Genomic DNA, 18,670 nt, shown 5'->3' on the forward strand with positions numbered 1-18,670 from the left:
AAATGCCACTGAAGGATGCTGCAGCCAGAAAAGGCGGAAAGTTGCCAAGAAGGTGTCATTGTCCCCAAATGGAGCTGTGTGGAAAAGATCATTTTGTGTGTGTGTGTGTGTGTGTGTGTGTGTTTGCTTAGCACCTAAATGCTCAAAATTATTTCCCACATATTGGTCATAACCTACAATGCATATGCAGACTTTTGCAATTGGCATCATGAAAAACACCTGTTAGAAGGATCTCAAAAAGGGTTTTTAAAGGCTTCTTTTGCTGACATTTCAACAGAGCAGATCTGTGCCACCATAATGTTTGCTGACTATGATACCCAAAGGAAGAGAAAACACCCTTTACCTTGCTCAGCAATCTCTATCTCGCGGCGGCCAAATTCTGCCTGCTTGATATTCTTAACACAGAAATTGCTACTGCCCTTGGAATTAGTTTGTTGTTTTTCTCTAGGGGAAACTTCATCATCAGAGCTGTCTGTGTAGGATGCCGCTGGAGGAAAAAAAAATGCTTGGTGAGAACAGATTATACATGAAAGAAATTAAGACAATCATTATCTCTAGTCAATGCTGACATTTTACCATCTGTGCTATTTCAACTGCATTCTAATAATTCATTTTCAACAGGAAAAATATCCAGGTCAATCTGGCTTCCTGTTTCAAATCTTTCACTTCTTGGCTCATCTATACCGGCATAAGGTGGCACCATGTGGGTTTCAAACAGTGCATGATATCAACATCTTTGGAAAATTACTAGCAGACAGATCCATCTTATGTATTGCAAATGTAAAGGTGATGTTCAATCAAATCTATTCCTTCAAGCAACTTATAATGATAATACATTGAATACAATACATTTACTTATTTTTCAATGAACAGCATCGCTTATCTGTGCTTATCAATGCCAAAGCAGGCTCCTTCCACTTATAGAAACAGGTTCCTGCAAGCCAGATATATATGGCAGAGGAGGAAAGGCTGGCTTTTGTAATTATGGAGTAAAACGGTCATGTGTTATTGGTGGTTTTAACAGACTACTGAAGCAACTGGACAAGATGTGGCAGCTTTTACAGACCACTTCTTTAATACCATCCTTTTATTGTAAACTCAATGTGCTGGTGTCTTACAGCAAAGGCTGCTCTGTAAGGGTGTGTGCCCTTATCTTTGCAGATAGTTCAACACAAACAATTGTAATGCAATTCAATACTTTTAAATGCTTCTGAACATCCAGAGTGAGGCTGCCAAAAAGAAATAGTAAGCATTTCCCTTTAAATGTTAGTGGTAACACAATGCATCATCACTCAATGTTTCCAATCATGTTAATGTTCACAGTGGTGCATAGGCAAAGAGGAGCTAAGGATCAAAGAAAAAGAAGGCACCTACCAGAGCTGTAACTATCTGTGGAAGACTGTGAAATGGAACGAGATAGGGATCTGCGACCAGTCTTGGTTGGGAATTTACTAAACTCTTGCATATCATCTGCAAACTGGATTTGCTATGGACAGAAGAAATGAGAGAACACAAATGTTTATAGTACTTTATCATTTTCTTAACAGATTTGCTTCTCCAGAACACTAAAGACAAACAAACGAGCACTGTTTGCAAAAAACTAGGCCACATACAAGATGCTATGCCAAGATACATGGTAATTATCCCCCCCCCCCCCCCCCGCATATCCATGGATTCTGCATCTACTGATTGAGCCAACCATGGCTTGAAATTTTTTATTTAATTCCTAAAGGCAAACAGACACCATTTTACTATGTTATTGTTTATAATGAGACATTAGCATGTATGTATTTTGATACCCGCTAGGCATCCTGGACCCAAACCCCAGCAGTTATGAAGGGCACACAGTTTTTTCCATAAAACTCCCCTTTTTTTTAGAAATTCAAAGTATCTTTAGTGGTCTAAGGCTGAATCTACATGAGGGCTGTATCCTAGCTCTACTGTGTAAGTATCCTGTACAAGTTTGACCTCTTTACTGCCACACACAGTTTGGAAAGCCATATTATATAGTCACATTGGTACAAGCGGATGTTTCTACTATGTACCCATATTTACTTATAGATTCATAGAATCACTGAGTTGGAAGAGACGTCGTGGGCCATCCAGCCCAACCCCCTGCCAAGAAGCAGGAAATTCACATTCAAAGCACCCCCAACAGATGGCCATCCAACTTGTTTACAAGCCTCCAAAGAAGGAGCCTCGAGTTTAAGACTCAAGTCTAAGGCACCATCAAATCTAATGCGCACCTCAATTTTCAAAACCCCGAAAATAAACCCCCCAAAAAGTATTTTCTGACAAATGTAATGTGCAACAGCAAAAGGCACACTCTTTATAATATGGCAATTACAGTTGCAGCCTACTAAGAATTCATCAATTGATGTGGGCCTTCTCATTTAATTATCTGGCGTTTGCACTTTACTACCACCCTGTTCTATAGTTGTATTGCAGCCTTTGCCCTGCCCTTTTAAACTCTGAACACACCCATTGTGATCAGCTACTGGTTGTTGGTTGTGGATAGTTTATGTTCTTATGATGTCTTGTATGGTTTTTGTTTTAACTTATTGTGATGCTATATATTTTACTGCAGTATATTTTAATTCTGTTGACTGGGCCTGGTCCCCATGTAAGCCACACCGAGACCCTTCGGAGAGATGATGGCAGGATATAATAATAATAATAATAATAATAATAATAATAATAATTCCTTCTTTAAAAACAATTGTATTGGAACACCAAAGCAATGGAAAAGAAACCTTAGGGTGCATCTGTGCTGTGGAATGAATCCACTTCAACGGTCTTGGTTCAATGCTATAGGGTCAAGGAGGCTGTAGTTTTACAAGGCCTTTCGCCTTCTCTGCCAAAGAATGCTGATGCCTCACCAAACTACAAATCTCAGGATTATATAGCATTGAGCTATGACAATTAAATTGCAGATGGCATATCTCAAATAGAAACTCCAGGTGAAGTCCATGAAGCAGCTTCCCCTACTACTTTGACTCAGCACTAACATTATCCTATTACATGAATCAAATGAGTACCCTAATTTTGGCAAGGTAATTTAGCCAAAAAAAGGCAAGCGTTAGATTTGTGAAAATACAGTATATGTGTTCACCATATTGGCTCATGTCCAATTAGATGACAACCACTACAGCAACTGCAATGGGTTTATTACTTTCTGTCAGCCCACCTACACTCCCATTGGACTGGATGCATATCCGAGGGGATACATCAGCTCTCAATATGTTGTTTTCACCCCCTTAAATGATCCAAATGACAATGCTGTAAATTCTTCCCAAGAATTTACAGCATTGCAGCCTTAACAGCACACTCTTATAAAGTACTCATAAGTAAGTGCCACTGAATTCAAAACCTCTTACTTCCAGGAAAGTGGTTTATGATTATTGCTTCACAAGAACACTGCCATTCCAAAGGACAATGAAAGGCAAGCAGCATTTCGTATTATAAGCTATGCATATGTCCAGAATGCAAAGGAGAAAAAATGGAACTGGCCATGTATACACAATCAGGTCTCCTGAAATGTTCCTATCCCACCACACCTTGATTCTGCTGTGATTCCAATCCTAAATGAAAGATACATGGAGGAAAAAGAAATACCAGTTCTTTCTCAGAAACACCGACCCAGACTAATTCTGTTATATAATATCATATAATGCAGTCCAAAGTTCATTATATGGTCAGTGTGGAATCATATAATGCAGCTCAATGCAGTTCAAGCTGCATAATGTGGTCCTACATTGACCATATAATGCCGTTCAAACTGCATTATATGGCAGTGTAGCACCAGTTCAAAATGGAGGTTTTTTTTAAAAAAAAAACTTCAGAGTCTTCAGGCACATAAAATATCTGATTTCAAAACTGGATTAGAAATAACTTTATGTGATATACCAGGATTGAGACTGAGGATTATTTTCCTTGTATAGATTCAACCTAATAACAAATAAGACAATTTAAACAAAAAACTATGAAATTATTATGTCTAGCCAAGTCAGTACTAACAAGAAATTAATTATGCATGCTGAATGAGAACATGTAGATACAAAAATGAGACAGCACCACCTCGAATAACAGTTTGTACCCACACAAACACCCCACACACTCATATTATTTTGTTGATTTGTAGCTAACAGATTTGTTTTACTGGAGTGTTGTGTTTTTTCCAGGCTGTATGGAATTGTTTTAATTATAAATCTGAAACCACTTATAGAACACATTAATATGTAAACTTGCAACCCAGTAAGAAAAGTATGAAACATCAAACTGGATTTTAAACAAGTTGAGCAAGGGTTCTGATTAAGTTAACTTGAAATTTTTCCCTGTGGCTATGACTGAATTATAAAGTTTACTGACAGGTAAGCAGTGTAAAAACTTAAAATGGTTTGCTTATATCCTGAATTTTTGAAACAGCAGAGTATTCAAAACACACTGATCTCCACCATAAACTGAATGTACAGGGTATTCCACATTCAAATTCCTAGATGGGCTCAGACAAAGCAGGACTATGTAACTAACTTAAGATACTTTGTCAAATGCATCTAGCTCTGCACAGTGGCTCACAACCATGGAAAGCATTCCAAGGGAAGTCAGACATTTGTTGCTCTTCTTTGCTTCCCATCTGCCAGTGAGTTAGATAGAGAATATGGAAACTTAAAAATGTGAAGGATCTATGACAATTCCTGCTATCCAACAAAACTGAGTAATGTATTGAAAAATCCTTTCAGTTTAGGAGCAAGAGAAAACAAACCTCCATAGATCAACAGATTTAAGGGAAACCAAAAAGGAAATGTTATTATCTTGGTCCCAAAGAAATAACAATTAAAATATTTGCTGCCAAGCCACTTTGAATTGCTTCAAATGAAAATAAGATAAGCTATACCACCCACCAATTAAAAAAAACCCCAAAAAAAAATCTGCATCTTCACTCAAAAGGCACATTTTATAGCACTAAAATTAAGAGCTTACCCACTCACAGGAAAAGATGTAAGATTCCCCCCACCTGATTTAAAATATAAAACCCACCACTAAATCTTACGCCACACAATTCAAGCATGGCCATAGTTGTGATTTCATGTAAGTTGATTACTTCTACAGACCACCCGCACAGGTTGCTTGTGTGGCATTAAGAGCAGCATGTTACCACCAGGAGTGCCAAGAAGAAATAATAATAATAATAATAATAATAATAATAATAATAATAATAATAAACTTTATTTATATACTGCTCCATCTCCCTGAGGGGACTCAGAGCGGTTTCCAAGTAACACCATCAATACATTCAGAGTAAACAACATAAACATAAGATTAACGAAACAATAAAAATTGTCGCCATAAAACATATATATTAAAAGTAATCCTGCCTGTTCAAGGCAATTTGTCAGCAGCCTATGATACTGTGAACCACCGCCTCCTCCTGAGAAAAATGTATAATATCACAAAGGACTACCACCTCACCCGCCTCATAGGAAACCTGCTACAAAACAGGAGCTTTTGTTGAGTTCCAGGGCCAGAGAAGCAGATGGCGGAAACAGAAGAACGGCCTGCCTCAGGGGAGCGTGCTTGCTCCATCCATGTTCAACATCTATACAAATGACCAGCCACTGCCAGAAGGAACAGAGAGTTTCATCTATGCTGATGATCGTGCCATTACTGCTCAAGCAGGGAGCTTTGAGATGGTAGAACAGAAGCTCTCCGAAGCTCTAGGTGCTCTTACTGCCTATTACAGGGAAAACCAACTGATCCCTAATCCATCTAAAACACAGACATGCGCCTTTCACCTTAAGAACAGACAAGCATCCCGAGCTCTGAGGATTACCTGGGAAGGAATCCCACTGGAGCATTGCAACACACCCAAATACCTGGGAGTCACTTTGGACCGTGCTCTGACCTACAAGAAGCACTGCCTGAACATCAAACAAAAAAGTGGGTGCTAGAAACAACATCATACGAAAGCTGACTGGCACAACCTGGGGATCACAACCAGACACAGTGAAGACATCTGCCCTTGCGCTATGCTACTCTGCTGCTGAGTATGCATGCCCAGCGTGGAACACATCTCACCACACTAAAACGGTAGATGTGGCCCTTAATGAGACATGCCGCATTATCACAGGGTGTCTGCGCCCCACACCACTGGAGAAATTACACTGCTTAGCCGGTATTGCACCACCTGACATCTGCTGGGAAGTAGCAGCCAATAGTGAAAGGACCAAGGCAGAGACATCTCCAGCTCATCCCCTGTTTGGGTATCAGCCAGCACGTCAACGACTTAAATCAAGACATAGTTTTCTTAGATCTACAGAGACACTCGCTGGAACACCCCAGCAAGCGAGAGTCCAAGAGTGGCAGGCCCAAACCCAGCACCTCAATTCATGGGTGATACCAGATGAGAGACTCCCCCCTGGGCACTCAGAAGACTGGGCAACTTGGAAGGCGCTGAACAGACTGCGCTGTGGCACCACGCAATGCAGAGCCAATCTTAAGAAATGGGGCTACAGGGTGGAATCCTCGGCATGCGAGTGCGGAGAAGAACAAACCACTGACCACCTGCTGCAATGCAACCTGAGCCCTGCCACATGCACGATGGAGGACCTTCTTGCGGCAACACCAGAAGCACTCCAAGTGGCCAGATACTGGTCAAAGGACATTTAACCAACTACCAAATTTGCAAAATCTCTGTGTTTTTTTTCTTTTTCTTTTTAATCTGTGTGTTTTGCTCTGTTAGAATTGTAATACAATGGTTGCTGATGACACGATAAATAAATAAGGCAATTTAAAAGGCTGGGCCGAGATTAATGCAAGCTCAAAAATTCTAGGGGGCCTGGGAATTAAGTGCAGTGCTATAGCAGGCAACAACAATAATAGGTATGAGTCTATGGCTGTTCATTTCCGGGGCCTATTAGAGGAAGTGACCTGGGTAATTGGTAGGAAAAATAAGGCTATATTCAACAATGTCTAGGGCTGAGCTAGAACTAGTCGTTCTCAAAAGTTTGTTGAAACCACCAGGTCTTCAAGCTCTTACGAAAGGAGGGGAGGGATGGGGCCTGGAAAAACAGAAAATTAAATATAACAGAAAGAATTTGATTTTTAAATGCACATTTATTCATTGGTTTTGTCTGAGTAATTCTTTTAAAAACTATGAACGTCACCTCTACACAAATATTTGAGAACTTATTCATGAAATGTAGATTACTGAATCCAAGGTTCAATTTGTTGGACAGAAAAAAAAAATTGCTAACATGACCTCAAAAGTCACCCAAAACATATATTTCTATTCTACATAGAAAAGAACAAACAGCCCTCCCTATCCAGATTCTGCATTTCAATCATTCATGGGTTGAAAATATATATTTTTTAAAATCCCCAAAAGCAAATCTTGATTTTGCAATTTTATATAAAGGGCACCACTTTACTACACAACTGTTTATAACAGGACTTGAGCATCCACAGATTTTGATATCTACAGGATCTTCTGGTATCAAACTCCAGGGAATAGCAAGGACTCACTGTAAACTCTAAATCATTGTTTTTGAAAGAAATCAATAGTTTGCAACCATGTTTCTAAATAACTGAATACTATCTGTAGCACAGAAAGTAAAAACTGAAAAACCAGAGGATCTGCTAACCAATAACAGAGGCGAAAAACCTCCATATCTTGTCTAACTCCCATTAGTCCAAGCTAGAAAATGACCTGGAGTGATGGGTCTGAAATGCCCTAAAAGTTCCCACATTCCAGGCCTTTATCTTTCTTCATTAATTTGCTTTCTTGGAATTACACCTAATTTTGCCAAATAAGTCTTCTTAAACCACTCCTGATCATGATCTTTATGATTCTATCCAGATCTTGGAAAAAAGGAAAGCGAGGTTTGATCAAACCAATTACTACTTACAATGCCATTTTATGTTCCACAAAATCAGCATATTGTTCATCTTAGCACAGTTTCAATTGTGTGTTGTCTTATTGTTAATGTTGCATATCTTATTTTCCATGTTTTTTATTTTAATTGCTTGTATTGTTGTTACTATTGCGTGTATTATTGTATTTGGGCTCATATAAGCCACACTGAGTCCCTTGGGGAGATGGTAGCGGGGTACAAATAAAGTGTTATTATTATTATATTATCATAAAATATTGTTCATCTTATCAGAAAATGACATCCAACAAGTCAAGCCCTAAATAGAAAGATCTGAATGGTAATGTAATAAGTACCGAGAAAAGTTTAAACTTTTAGCTAATCTAAATGTTAAGAAAACAACAACAACAACAAAACAACTTTATTTATACCCCTTCCACCTTGGTCCATATATCAAACGGACAATGTATTGGGATTCTCACATCAGAACAACATATTTTATGCGTGGCCAAGACCCAAAAATAACATATAAAACAGCTCTGTACTTAAGGAAAACAATACATCTGAGAACCACATATGTAGGGCTGATTGGGGTAAATTGTAGGGGTGATAATGAAATATGATGTATATACTCAGCTTGATAAGTTTATCAGTTTTATCATGTTTTATCATATTTATTTACTGTATTGTTATAAGTGTCATATTTTAACTTACTAAGTGTACTGTGATAAGATCTTGACAGTCCTTGTTGTTCTATTTCTTATTGTGATATGGCCTAAGGGCTAATCAATAAAATTACTTACTTATTTATACCCCGCCACCATCTCCCAGAGGGACTCAGGTCAGCTCGCAAAGCACTCAAGGTACAAACATTTGACATTTATTGTCAAAGTGCCAAGACAATAACACAAAAGCAATAACACCCAACATAAACATCATTAAAAAAAACCCTGGTTAAATTAAGATCAATAAAATGCACCAATAGCTGCAGATATAAAACAACTGCAATCAATATTAGTATCATAAAGTGCATGGTAAAATAATCTCTAGGTCCTCGAATATCTTCTTTAAGGGTTTCTAAACATGATCAAAGGCTTGTCTAAAAAGCCATATCTTCAATTGTATACGGAAGGCTTGGAGAAGGGGCTAGCCTAACCTCCCTCAGAAGAGCATTTCCAAAGCCTGGAGACCATCACCAAGAAGGCCCTCTCTATCATCCCCATCAACCGCGCTTGAGATGGAGGTGGGACTGAGAGGAGGGCCTCCCTGGTAGATCGTAGTGCCCGCACCGGTTCATAGAAGGAGATGCGGTCTCGAACATTGGTTGGACCTGAACCGTATACAGCAACAGTGAATCAAAGTTATTTCCTATGGTTATTTCCCAAATCCAGAAAAAATTTACTCTGCTCAATACTGTTGCATTTTCACAGGATAGATAAAAATTAAATTATGATATTAAAAAAATGAAACTGCTTTAAGATAGGTTAGATTTATTGATCTAAATTATATTTATCATTTTAAATAATCTATTATGCTTCTTTGCTTTAAAACGATGCCATAAAATGAAATCTGGCTATGCAATCAGTATACTTTAGTTGTGAGGAATAAGGAGATTTAGACCACTGAGTTCAAAACCAACTGGGCTAGATCTGTCCAACGGGACTTTCTCCCAGGTAACTGTATGTAAGAATGTAATATTATTGTTCCACAGATGGAAATAGGAGAGAAATTTGGCCAGATTTTACTCTTAAAATCCATCTTACACAGAAACACCATCATGCTCCATAACTGCTACCCCATTTCTGAAAAACAATGGTTAAATATTTACAATTTACTTACTTCCTCCCCATGTAGATAGCTAGATAAACTTATCTCAAAACTATTTATTCTCAAAACAGATAATTTTGGAATGCACAAGGCATGCAGATTATATGTCCAAGTGTTTTACATTTTGCTGGTCAAGAGATAAAATATAGCCAAGGGTTAAATTGTACAACTGCAGAGAATATTAAAACAGGTCTACTCTTCTTGGTCACTTAAAATTAGCAGCTTGAAGCATCTCCGTTGAAATTAATGAACCATGCTTTTTCTGTCCTCCCTCCAGAGATCTCTGCTCTGGCCCAATGAGGGCTCATGTTCTACAATACAGCGAATGTGTAGGAGTCATGAAGAATAGAAACGAGGTGCTCAGCATGGATTTCCTTCATATCTCAGATATTACCATTATCATCATTAGACTCCATAGTCCCAAATGAATTTATTCTTGTGATGTCATGTCCTATTAATTGTGGGAAATATTGGGGGGGGGGGGTTACTTGTACTGAGCTTTTTCCTGCTTCATGTAGGATATTCTGAGCATAATATTACACATTTCAAGTTAATTATCAGGCAGTCCCCAAGTTACGAACAAGATAGGTTCTGTAAGTTTGTTCTTAAGTTGAATTTGTATGTAAGTCAGAACAAGTATTTTTTAAAGTGTCATAGATAGAAAGATAGGCAGGCAGGCTTTGGATGGCATAGGGAAGGGTTAACACCCCTGTGGTGTTTGTTTTGCTGTCTGTGCCCCTGTTCAGAAGATTTCACCCCACTTTCTGCCCTTGTGGTAATCAGCTCAGCACCTGACTGCACTTTTACTACTCAACCTGTCCGGCCAGTCATGTGTCTAGATTAAGATGATCACTACCTCTTCTTCTTTATTCTATAGACCCTTAAGTTTCTTTGATTCAGTACCACTCATCTTCTCTAATAATTTGGTGGTCATACACTTCCACGCATAATACTGCTGCCCAGTTCACTTTTGGACCAATTCTTAAATTTGGGTATGCTTTTTTGTGTCTTCACTTCATTCCCAACTTAATGATGACCCAAAAGGTCATCATAGGGTTTTCTTGTCAAGATTTGTTCAGAGGGGATTTGCCTGTGTCTGTCTCTAAGGCTGAGAGACATGCCTAAGGTTGCTCAGTAGGTATACATGGCTGAGTGGGAATTTGAATCCTGGTCTCAAAAGTCATAGAACAATGTTCGAACAAGTACATTGTGATGGCTTTCTCTCTCTATGCAATAAACTACAATAAAGATCCATTTTAAAAAGAGAAATCAGGTTAAAATTAAATTTAAAATTTATGGTGATCACCACATGGCAAACCTTTCAACAAAAGCCATAAACCATTGTTAATCTATCAGTCTACATAACATACCAGTCTCATAGCATTTTTGATACTTAAGATCTTTAAAATCAAAATCTCACTAAGCCGAAAAGAATAGTGTCCTTAAGCACATGTTTTCCCAATGTGTCCAATTCCTCACTAGCAGACATTCCACAAAAAGAGTGTACTTATCTCCAGAGATGTTATCTTATTACAAATTGCCTAGTATTTCCATTTTATTTACCAGTATTTGACAACAATACAAAGAGGAACAAGAACGGTTGTACTTGGATCTGGCTTTTAAGCTCTAAAAAGGACAATTTGGATCTTGGAAACTGCTTGCTAATGAAATCAACTGCTGAATTTACCACCATAATCCCTGCACCAGCTTTAAGGGAGCTCATCTGAACTCTGCAGCTTAGTAAAATCTGCCCTGTCTAAAAATATTATCAAACACTGGAAGCTGATGGCTAATTAACTGAATTATTCCAGCATTAAATCAATTTTAAACTCAGTATACAAGCTAAAAGGTGTCTGGCCAGAGGTAGGAACAGAGTTCTTGAAAAAATAAAGGGCCCAACTGCAACCTTACAATTTGACCTCCCCACAACATCTACCTTCTTGTTCATGTAATGGAATACCTAACTGACATTACAGGGAAAATACTCCCTCAAACCTTTCAGACACCAATATTGACTGCTGCAGAGAGTCTCCAGAACACATTGCTGTGGAATGTAGCCCTCCATGTGCTTTGTTTTCGGAACAAAATGAACAGTTTCACCAAGGAAAGCAGAAAACGGTTCCTTTTTTCACTATGGGTAGAGAATCCATGTTTCCAAAGCCAAAAGCAATCTTTACAGTGTCATCTTTTGATTGGAACTCATACTTGTTTCACTGCTGGACACTGCTTTTCTAACCGGGTGGAGTGCAGTGTTTAGCAGAAAAGAAAATATTTTTAATCCCAGTACTTCAGAACAATGCAAAGGAAATAATTCAGTTCTTTACTAGAGTTCTAACTCATGAAGCTGAAACAACAGTGTGTATCAGTCTTGCCTTATAGGAGCAAACAGGTGCAAAAATCATACCAAAGTAGATAATAATAATAATAATAATAATAATAAACTACATTGATCCCAATACAATCTGATACCTACTAAAATGATTGGTGTAATATATTTCCTTTGTGAAATCTGTCAATAATCAGAAGATTACAGCTGGCCCTCTGTATTGACCAATTCTGCATTCACAGCTTGAAACTAATGGCTAAAATGTCCCAAAAACTCATGATTAAAGCATACTGAACAAATGAAATAATAGATGAGAATTTTTTGCAGTGTGTATGACGTCAGTTGAGATGTCAAGTAGACCAAACAAAGCTCATGTTGCACAGTGATTTCCTAACTCAACTCTTACCCTACCCACTTACTGATCCTTATGAAACATTTCCTGCAGAGTTTCGCACCCGAAACTCAGTACTCATATAGAACAGGTGCCAAACTATTTCCAGATTGTATAGGTCTCAATCATGAAAACAAAATTGTCAAGTTATTTCACATTCCAAGTGAATTCTCCATTAAAGGGCACAATCTAAAAAGCAAAAACTAAAAGCTAAATATTGCAGTCCCCACTGCAGCGTTAGCCCTTCGAAACAGAACATGCAATATTCTGACTGACCTACATCACAAGTAGTCAGTGTTCCAAAGATTTACTCCTGGGGCTAGTTAGACAAATGTATTAAATTATTCACTTTCTCTTCCTGGGAAAAGGACAAATGAAGCCTTTATTGTAAGGCTAAATGCTAAAAACAGAGAATCACATTTGCTCCAGCAATTTTAACTGAAAAATATTGTGTAAACATTGCACTTACTTATTGACTTGAATAGCTTTGTGGTGGGCAGTGAAAGGTAAACCAATCCACAGTAATGTAAGAAGGTGGCTAATAAATGCAATGGCAACTTTTGGATGTGCCACCATCTTAAAGTTGATATGGCATCAAGTATAGGCTGACTAAATTTGTTCCTCAAGTAATAAGCTGCAGCCTTTCTCAGATATAGAAAGCAAATTTATAAAAGTTGAATTTTCTGTGTGTGCTAGTTTTTTTTTACACTTGGGAGCATTTAATTAGATGAAAAAAAACTGCTCCTAGATCTTATACAATGCCAGGAGAATTGTGTGATATGGTACTTCTGAAGACATAAATCACCAAACATTCAATTATAATCTTTAAGATGTGGCAATAACCTGCATTCAAGCAAGCATGTCAAGGGCTGCTTGCTCCAATTACCCCAGAAGAGGGCAACAGGAGCAATCTAAGAAGAGCTGCTGCCACTGCTGCAATGCAGTAATGCATTAACATGTTAAAGTAATAAATTCTCCAACCATGATTTTTTCACACTAACTCTTTCAAATGGGACACTTTATTTTGCTCTAGAAAATTATAGTTGCAATTTTGAGTTTCACGGTGGCTATCCACATTTTTCTTAAGCAGTATACTTAAACCAGGTCATTTACATTGCCTTAAGTAAAACTATTGCTATGGTCACAACCCACATGAAACCATTTAGTTCACTTGCCTATGACTAATGCTTTACATTTGCATGAGTCAATTAATTACTGGTTCCAGCTAGAACAGATGATAGGGAAGAAAAACGGTATTCAGACAGAAAAATCTTCTTCTGTAATAGTAAAAAAACAAACATTGAAAAGTTGTTACTATCATAAAAGTGGACATGTTGCCCTGAGAACTGCATGTTTCTGTACCTCTTTCCCCCATTCCACTTATCTCCAGGAGAAATGAACAATTGAACTAGAAGATCTGCATTAATAAATATTCCTAACCACAGGAAATTATATTTCATGAAAAATAAGACCTCCTGATTGGGCGATTACTATTACCAACGTTGAGAGGAATGTGCAAGCCCAAGATCTCCTGATCTCTCCCTCCGGGATTCCTGAAGTGCAAAGTGAGGGAAACAAATAACACACCCACAAGCCTTTGGGGTTTTTTTGGGGTTTTTTTTTTTTTTTGAAGGAGTAAGCTGAAGAAGAAAACCTCCACAGGATGCAATCATTACTGTGGCTCAGCACAGAAGTGGTTTTCTACATACCTAAGATTACTCAACTAATTTAAGTTTTTCATAGAACAAATGGAACACATCTGAACTCTGCATGGAGCTTTCTTTGTGCTTATTCAGTCAGTACATATGGTTCTTATGGTTCTTACGCGATAAATGAAAACAGCCCACTCCCTGATCATAATAAAAGGTTGGAATAAACTATAGAGAGGAGACCTTATAAAATCTATCAAATTGGAGCTATTAATCATCTATTCTTTCTTAGCAGCCTTGTGAAGTGCAAGTAGTTAGAATAAAAAGAAAGGAAGAAATCCTTAACTGAAAAGAGATTAACATAGGAGAATAATGTGGGAGGAAATGCAGCATTTGATGGAAATTGCTCACTTGATAGCTGCCATCAAAACCTCTGAACCTGAAAAGTGTCAATGGTCAAACAATGATATAAAAAATGAACATGCACCTTCATGGTTATAGCTTCAGTTGTACATTTTTATATCACAACATGAAATGTTGGTTCACCTGAACCTCTGATATGTCTATTCCTATAACCTTTTATTCTCCATTCTCCAAAGAAAAGCATCATATCTTCTTCTGGCTTTAAAAACAGAAGCATGAAGACCTATAATGGCAAATTTGTGAACTTTCAGATCACTCAAATTTTATTATCCTAAGACAGGCCTTTAGTAGTACAGTGTAGTTCTCAGGAGGGGGTGGGGATCCAAACATTTCAGGAAAATTTTTCCCCATTTTCCCCCTGGACACATTTTCCGTTCTTCTAGTGGGAAAAAAAAACCTGGAAATGTTGGGGAATATGTGTGTGTGTGTATTCTATGCAAATACAGCACTTTTAATACAGCATTTTACTCACTCAGAATATGAAGACTGTTCTATAAGGGTCTACAGAAATGCAGAGCAATAATTCTTGTGCTGCAGACATATACAACACTCAAATCCAACATACATTTCTGCACCTAATTAGCATTTGCCACTGTTATGACAGGAGCATCTAGGGCAGTGATTCTCAACCTGTGGGTCCCTAGATGTTTTGGCATTCAACTCCCAGTAATCCTAATAGCTGATAAAGAGCCACAGGTTGAGAACCATTGATCTAGGGAGACTTTCTCTGTCTGTGATAGTACACTATTAAAGAATTCAGTATTTTCAATGCTGAATTAATTTTTTATCCAACTACAATGCTAACCAAGAGCTTGTGACTGTTTTCATCTAATTTCGATCCTCTTTATTTGATTTATCACACAACCTAAAGCTTGCCTTCAGCAAATATGTGCAACCTCACTAACAGAGATCATAGAGTAACTACACACACACATACATACTCATATGGTTAGATTCTTGTCCTGGCTGTCTTACCTATTCAGCTCACCTGGCAAAGAGGAAGCATGCAAATGTCAAAATGTGCTAACATGTTTCCTTAAGAGGGAAACATTGGTGTGTCATAGCTGTTCTGCAGTCTCTTCCATATGGCAGAGAACTTCCAAATATCAGCATATTCCCAGCTTCCTTCCTATACTCTGGTTTAAGTCCAGAAAGTAGAGGTGGACCTGCAGAAAGAGTAAGCCAGGTAAATAAGCTACAGGTGGCTATTGTGGGGTCTAACACAATAGTGAGGGAAACCATGGACAGCAATTTTCTAAAGTCTGCATGACACGAAGTCTGCAAAATCAATGAAGAGCCCTGGGAATCCAAGACCTCAAAACAAATTTGTACATTTTTTTCTTAACTTCATGTCTCAAAGGGAAGCAGAATATGAGTACCAACTTGTTTGTTCCTGAAGTTTTTTAAGAGGTCACACTAATTTTTAAAAGGCCACATTGTTTAGGAATCCTCATGCTGTTCTAATAAGAATCCATTAAAAGAACTACATGATGGAAAGAAATTAGTACTACACAGTGCTTGCACTGCATTGAAAAGTAAGTGATCATTAGAAGACCCAACACGGTGCCATTTTTAAAACTTGAAGATTGCAGAAATCCATGAAAAAGAGACGAGATAATAAGTTCATTCTTCTATTGTTCTTTAGAATCATTTTCCAGGGCTAATAGAGATAAAGGCCAAAGAAATTTCTGCCTTTCATCAGAAAGCCTCAGGCTGAGCAATCAGCCTTAGGTTTGCATGCCAGGGCTAATCATTACTCAGCAGGGAAGACACAGTCTGCCTTTGCCCAGAGCCTAGCATAAGAGCTAGGCTGATTCCTTACCATAACTCTCTTCCCCTAATGTGCTATTTTGCTTCTATAAAAATTAAGCACAGTAGCATGTCCTTATATGACTTGTTCTTCTCATTCATAACCTCATACTCATTCTGACATAGAGTTTCATCAAAGAAGAGCTGGCCATTTCCACCAAAACAGAAGTTATTAACAGAACACAAGTAAATGCTGGGTTAAATTGCTTTTATAACATAATTCCTCAATTCTAAGAAGTCGCTGATTGTAAGACACAAACTAATTTCAGTATTATCAACATAAATAAAGGTTTATTTATATATAAGAACAGCTCCCACAATTCTAAGATGCACTGCATTTTTAGAGATGTTTATATGGGGAAAATTGTGTCTTAAAGTTGAAGAAATAGGGTATATAAGCACCAATATTTGCAATTAATCTGACAACTCTTCCAAATACATGCAATAACAGAAATTAAAAGTTTGGAATCACAGGCTAAAGCTATATGTATAACATAATATTTAGCTAAATCAAGAATTCTGAATGACTACTGTCACCATTAATGATAAATTATTCAGTGGAGAAAAATCAACATAACATACTCCCTGAAGAATGGACCTGATTTCCTGTAAACTCCTATTGAATTTTGAAAGGCTTTTGAATTGTAATCGTTTCATTTATTTTTCAAAGCCATTTTAAAGAAAATATAGCCACAGGAGGAAGAAAAGCTTTGAATCAGTTTTCTTTCTGTTAACTTTACAATTAAGTTCCAAATTCAGTCTGTAGGGCATTATTCTCCAGAGTCAAACTGGAGGAGACTAGTGGGTCACCTTGAAGCTATCACCCACAAAATTCAGGCAACTTTAGATTACATACTGAACATTTCTGTGGAGCTGGAATGCAGAAAGTGTCTGACTCCAGAATGGCATGCTTATAGTATGCTTCTCCCCATTTTCTATCCAGTAAAGAAATAAAATGTGCTAATGACGTTTTTAAAAACAATACTATTAAATGAGATGTAGAGGAATAGGAATAAGACTATAAAAAGAGTATTCAATAATGAAGTTATACATCTCAATCTCTAGTTTTTAGGCTCCAGTCCTTCCATGATGTAATTTTAAACTAAAATTAATCAGGATGGTAATTTCAAATTGTCACAGTCCCTCAAACTGTCGGAGGGCTGGATTATATATTTTTTTAAAAATGAATGAATTCCTATGCACACTGTACATATCTTATTTGTAGTGCAAAAGCCACTTAAAAACAATACAATAATTAAAATGAAGAACAATTTTAACAAATATAAATTTATTCGTATTTCAATGGGAAGTGTGGGCCTGCTTTTGGCTGCTGAAATCGATTGTTGTTGTTACAGACTTAGGTTGACCCTGAGTGAGGGCCGGGTAAATGACCTTGGAGGGCCGCATCCGGCCCCCGGGCCTTAGTGTGAGGACCCCCTGCTCTAGAATATGTGGAAGCATTCGCAGTCTGCTCTCTGCCTCACTGTTGTACAAAGGAACAAACAAGGGTCCTACTAGTAAACTGAGACTATAGATTTCCAACTGTATTGGTTGTTTGTTTTGCCGAATTATTATTAGACCAGAAAACATGGTGGGACAGAAAGAACAAGGATGTAAAAAATGATAGCCTTACAACATGCTCATCAAATCTTTGAAAAGGTGAACAGCAGTGCTGAATAATTTGTAACAACCCCCCCCCCCCCACACACACACACACACACACTGCCTATTATTTAAGAGAACCCCCAGCACTCTCAACTGGGACTAAAAGATGTTTTAGATTTAGTCAAAATAACAAGAAAGATCTATAGATGACAATATTTTACCTAAAGACAGCAGTCTAAACATCTATTAATGACCATCAGTCCAATTAGTTCAGTATTACACAATGGCAGTGGATGTTAGAGGATTTCACACATTGGTCTTTTCTATTCACACCAGTAAATACTAGGGATATAATATTTTTTGCATCCAAGCTATGTGCTCTTTCACAGCTGAAGAGGCACTGCTCTATGATGTACTGATGCAGTGAACCAAAAGTTTTTAATGTGACAGAAAGATTTACAACTTTGATCTTCTTGGACCTTGTTACCTTTAGTGGTTCCCTCGGGGATTAAAACTCACATCCTTGAACCTTAACAACACAAAGTAGTTACCATACCAGTGCTTACCCATTAGATGACACACACTGAGAATAATGTTTATGGGACAACTGACGTTAAGGATGAGGAGTGGGGTAGAGAGCAAAAACAATTCTATTTTATATCTTCCTTAAACAGAATGATAAATCCTAAATCCTAAAACTTCTATCCTAAAACTGATGATTGCTTTTGCCCATTCATGTAATTTTAATTGGCCAGATTCTGAAAATACTGTA

At 37.7% G+C, this 18,670-nt stretch overlaps 1 protein-coding gene across 2 annotated transcripts in view; it reads right to left on the reverse strand.

The window, feature by feature from the left end:
• AHCYL1 (adenosylhomocysteinase like 1) overlaps positions 1 to 18,670 on the reverse strand; it is a 56,966-nt gene that overhangs the window by 19,203 nt on the left and 19,093 nt on the right. For both annotated transcript variants that reach the window (XM_060773262.2, XM_060773263.2), the window contains exons 2-3: positions 1,375 to 1,486; positions 344 to 487 (exon numbers count right to left, since the gene is read on the reverse strand). In XM_060773262.2, the coding sequence (XP_060629245.1) occupies positions 344 to 487; positions 1,375 to 1,486 (256 nt within the window). The remainder of the gene's footprint in view (positions 1 to 343; positions 488 to 1,374; positions 1,487 to 18,670) is intronic.

The sequence above is a fragment of the Anolis sagrei genome, chromosome 4, assembly GCF_037176765.1.
Source record: "Anolis sagrei isolate rAnoSag1 chromosome 4, rAnoSag1.mat, whole genome shotgun sequence".
In the NCBI taxonomy this organism is placed as follows: domain Eukaryota; kingdom Metazoa; phylum Chordata; class Lepidosauria; order Squamata; family Dactyloidae; genus Anolis; species Anolis sagrei.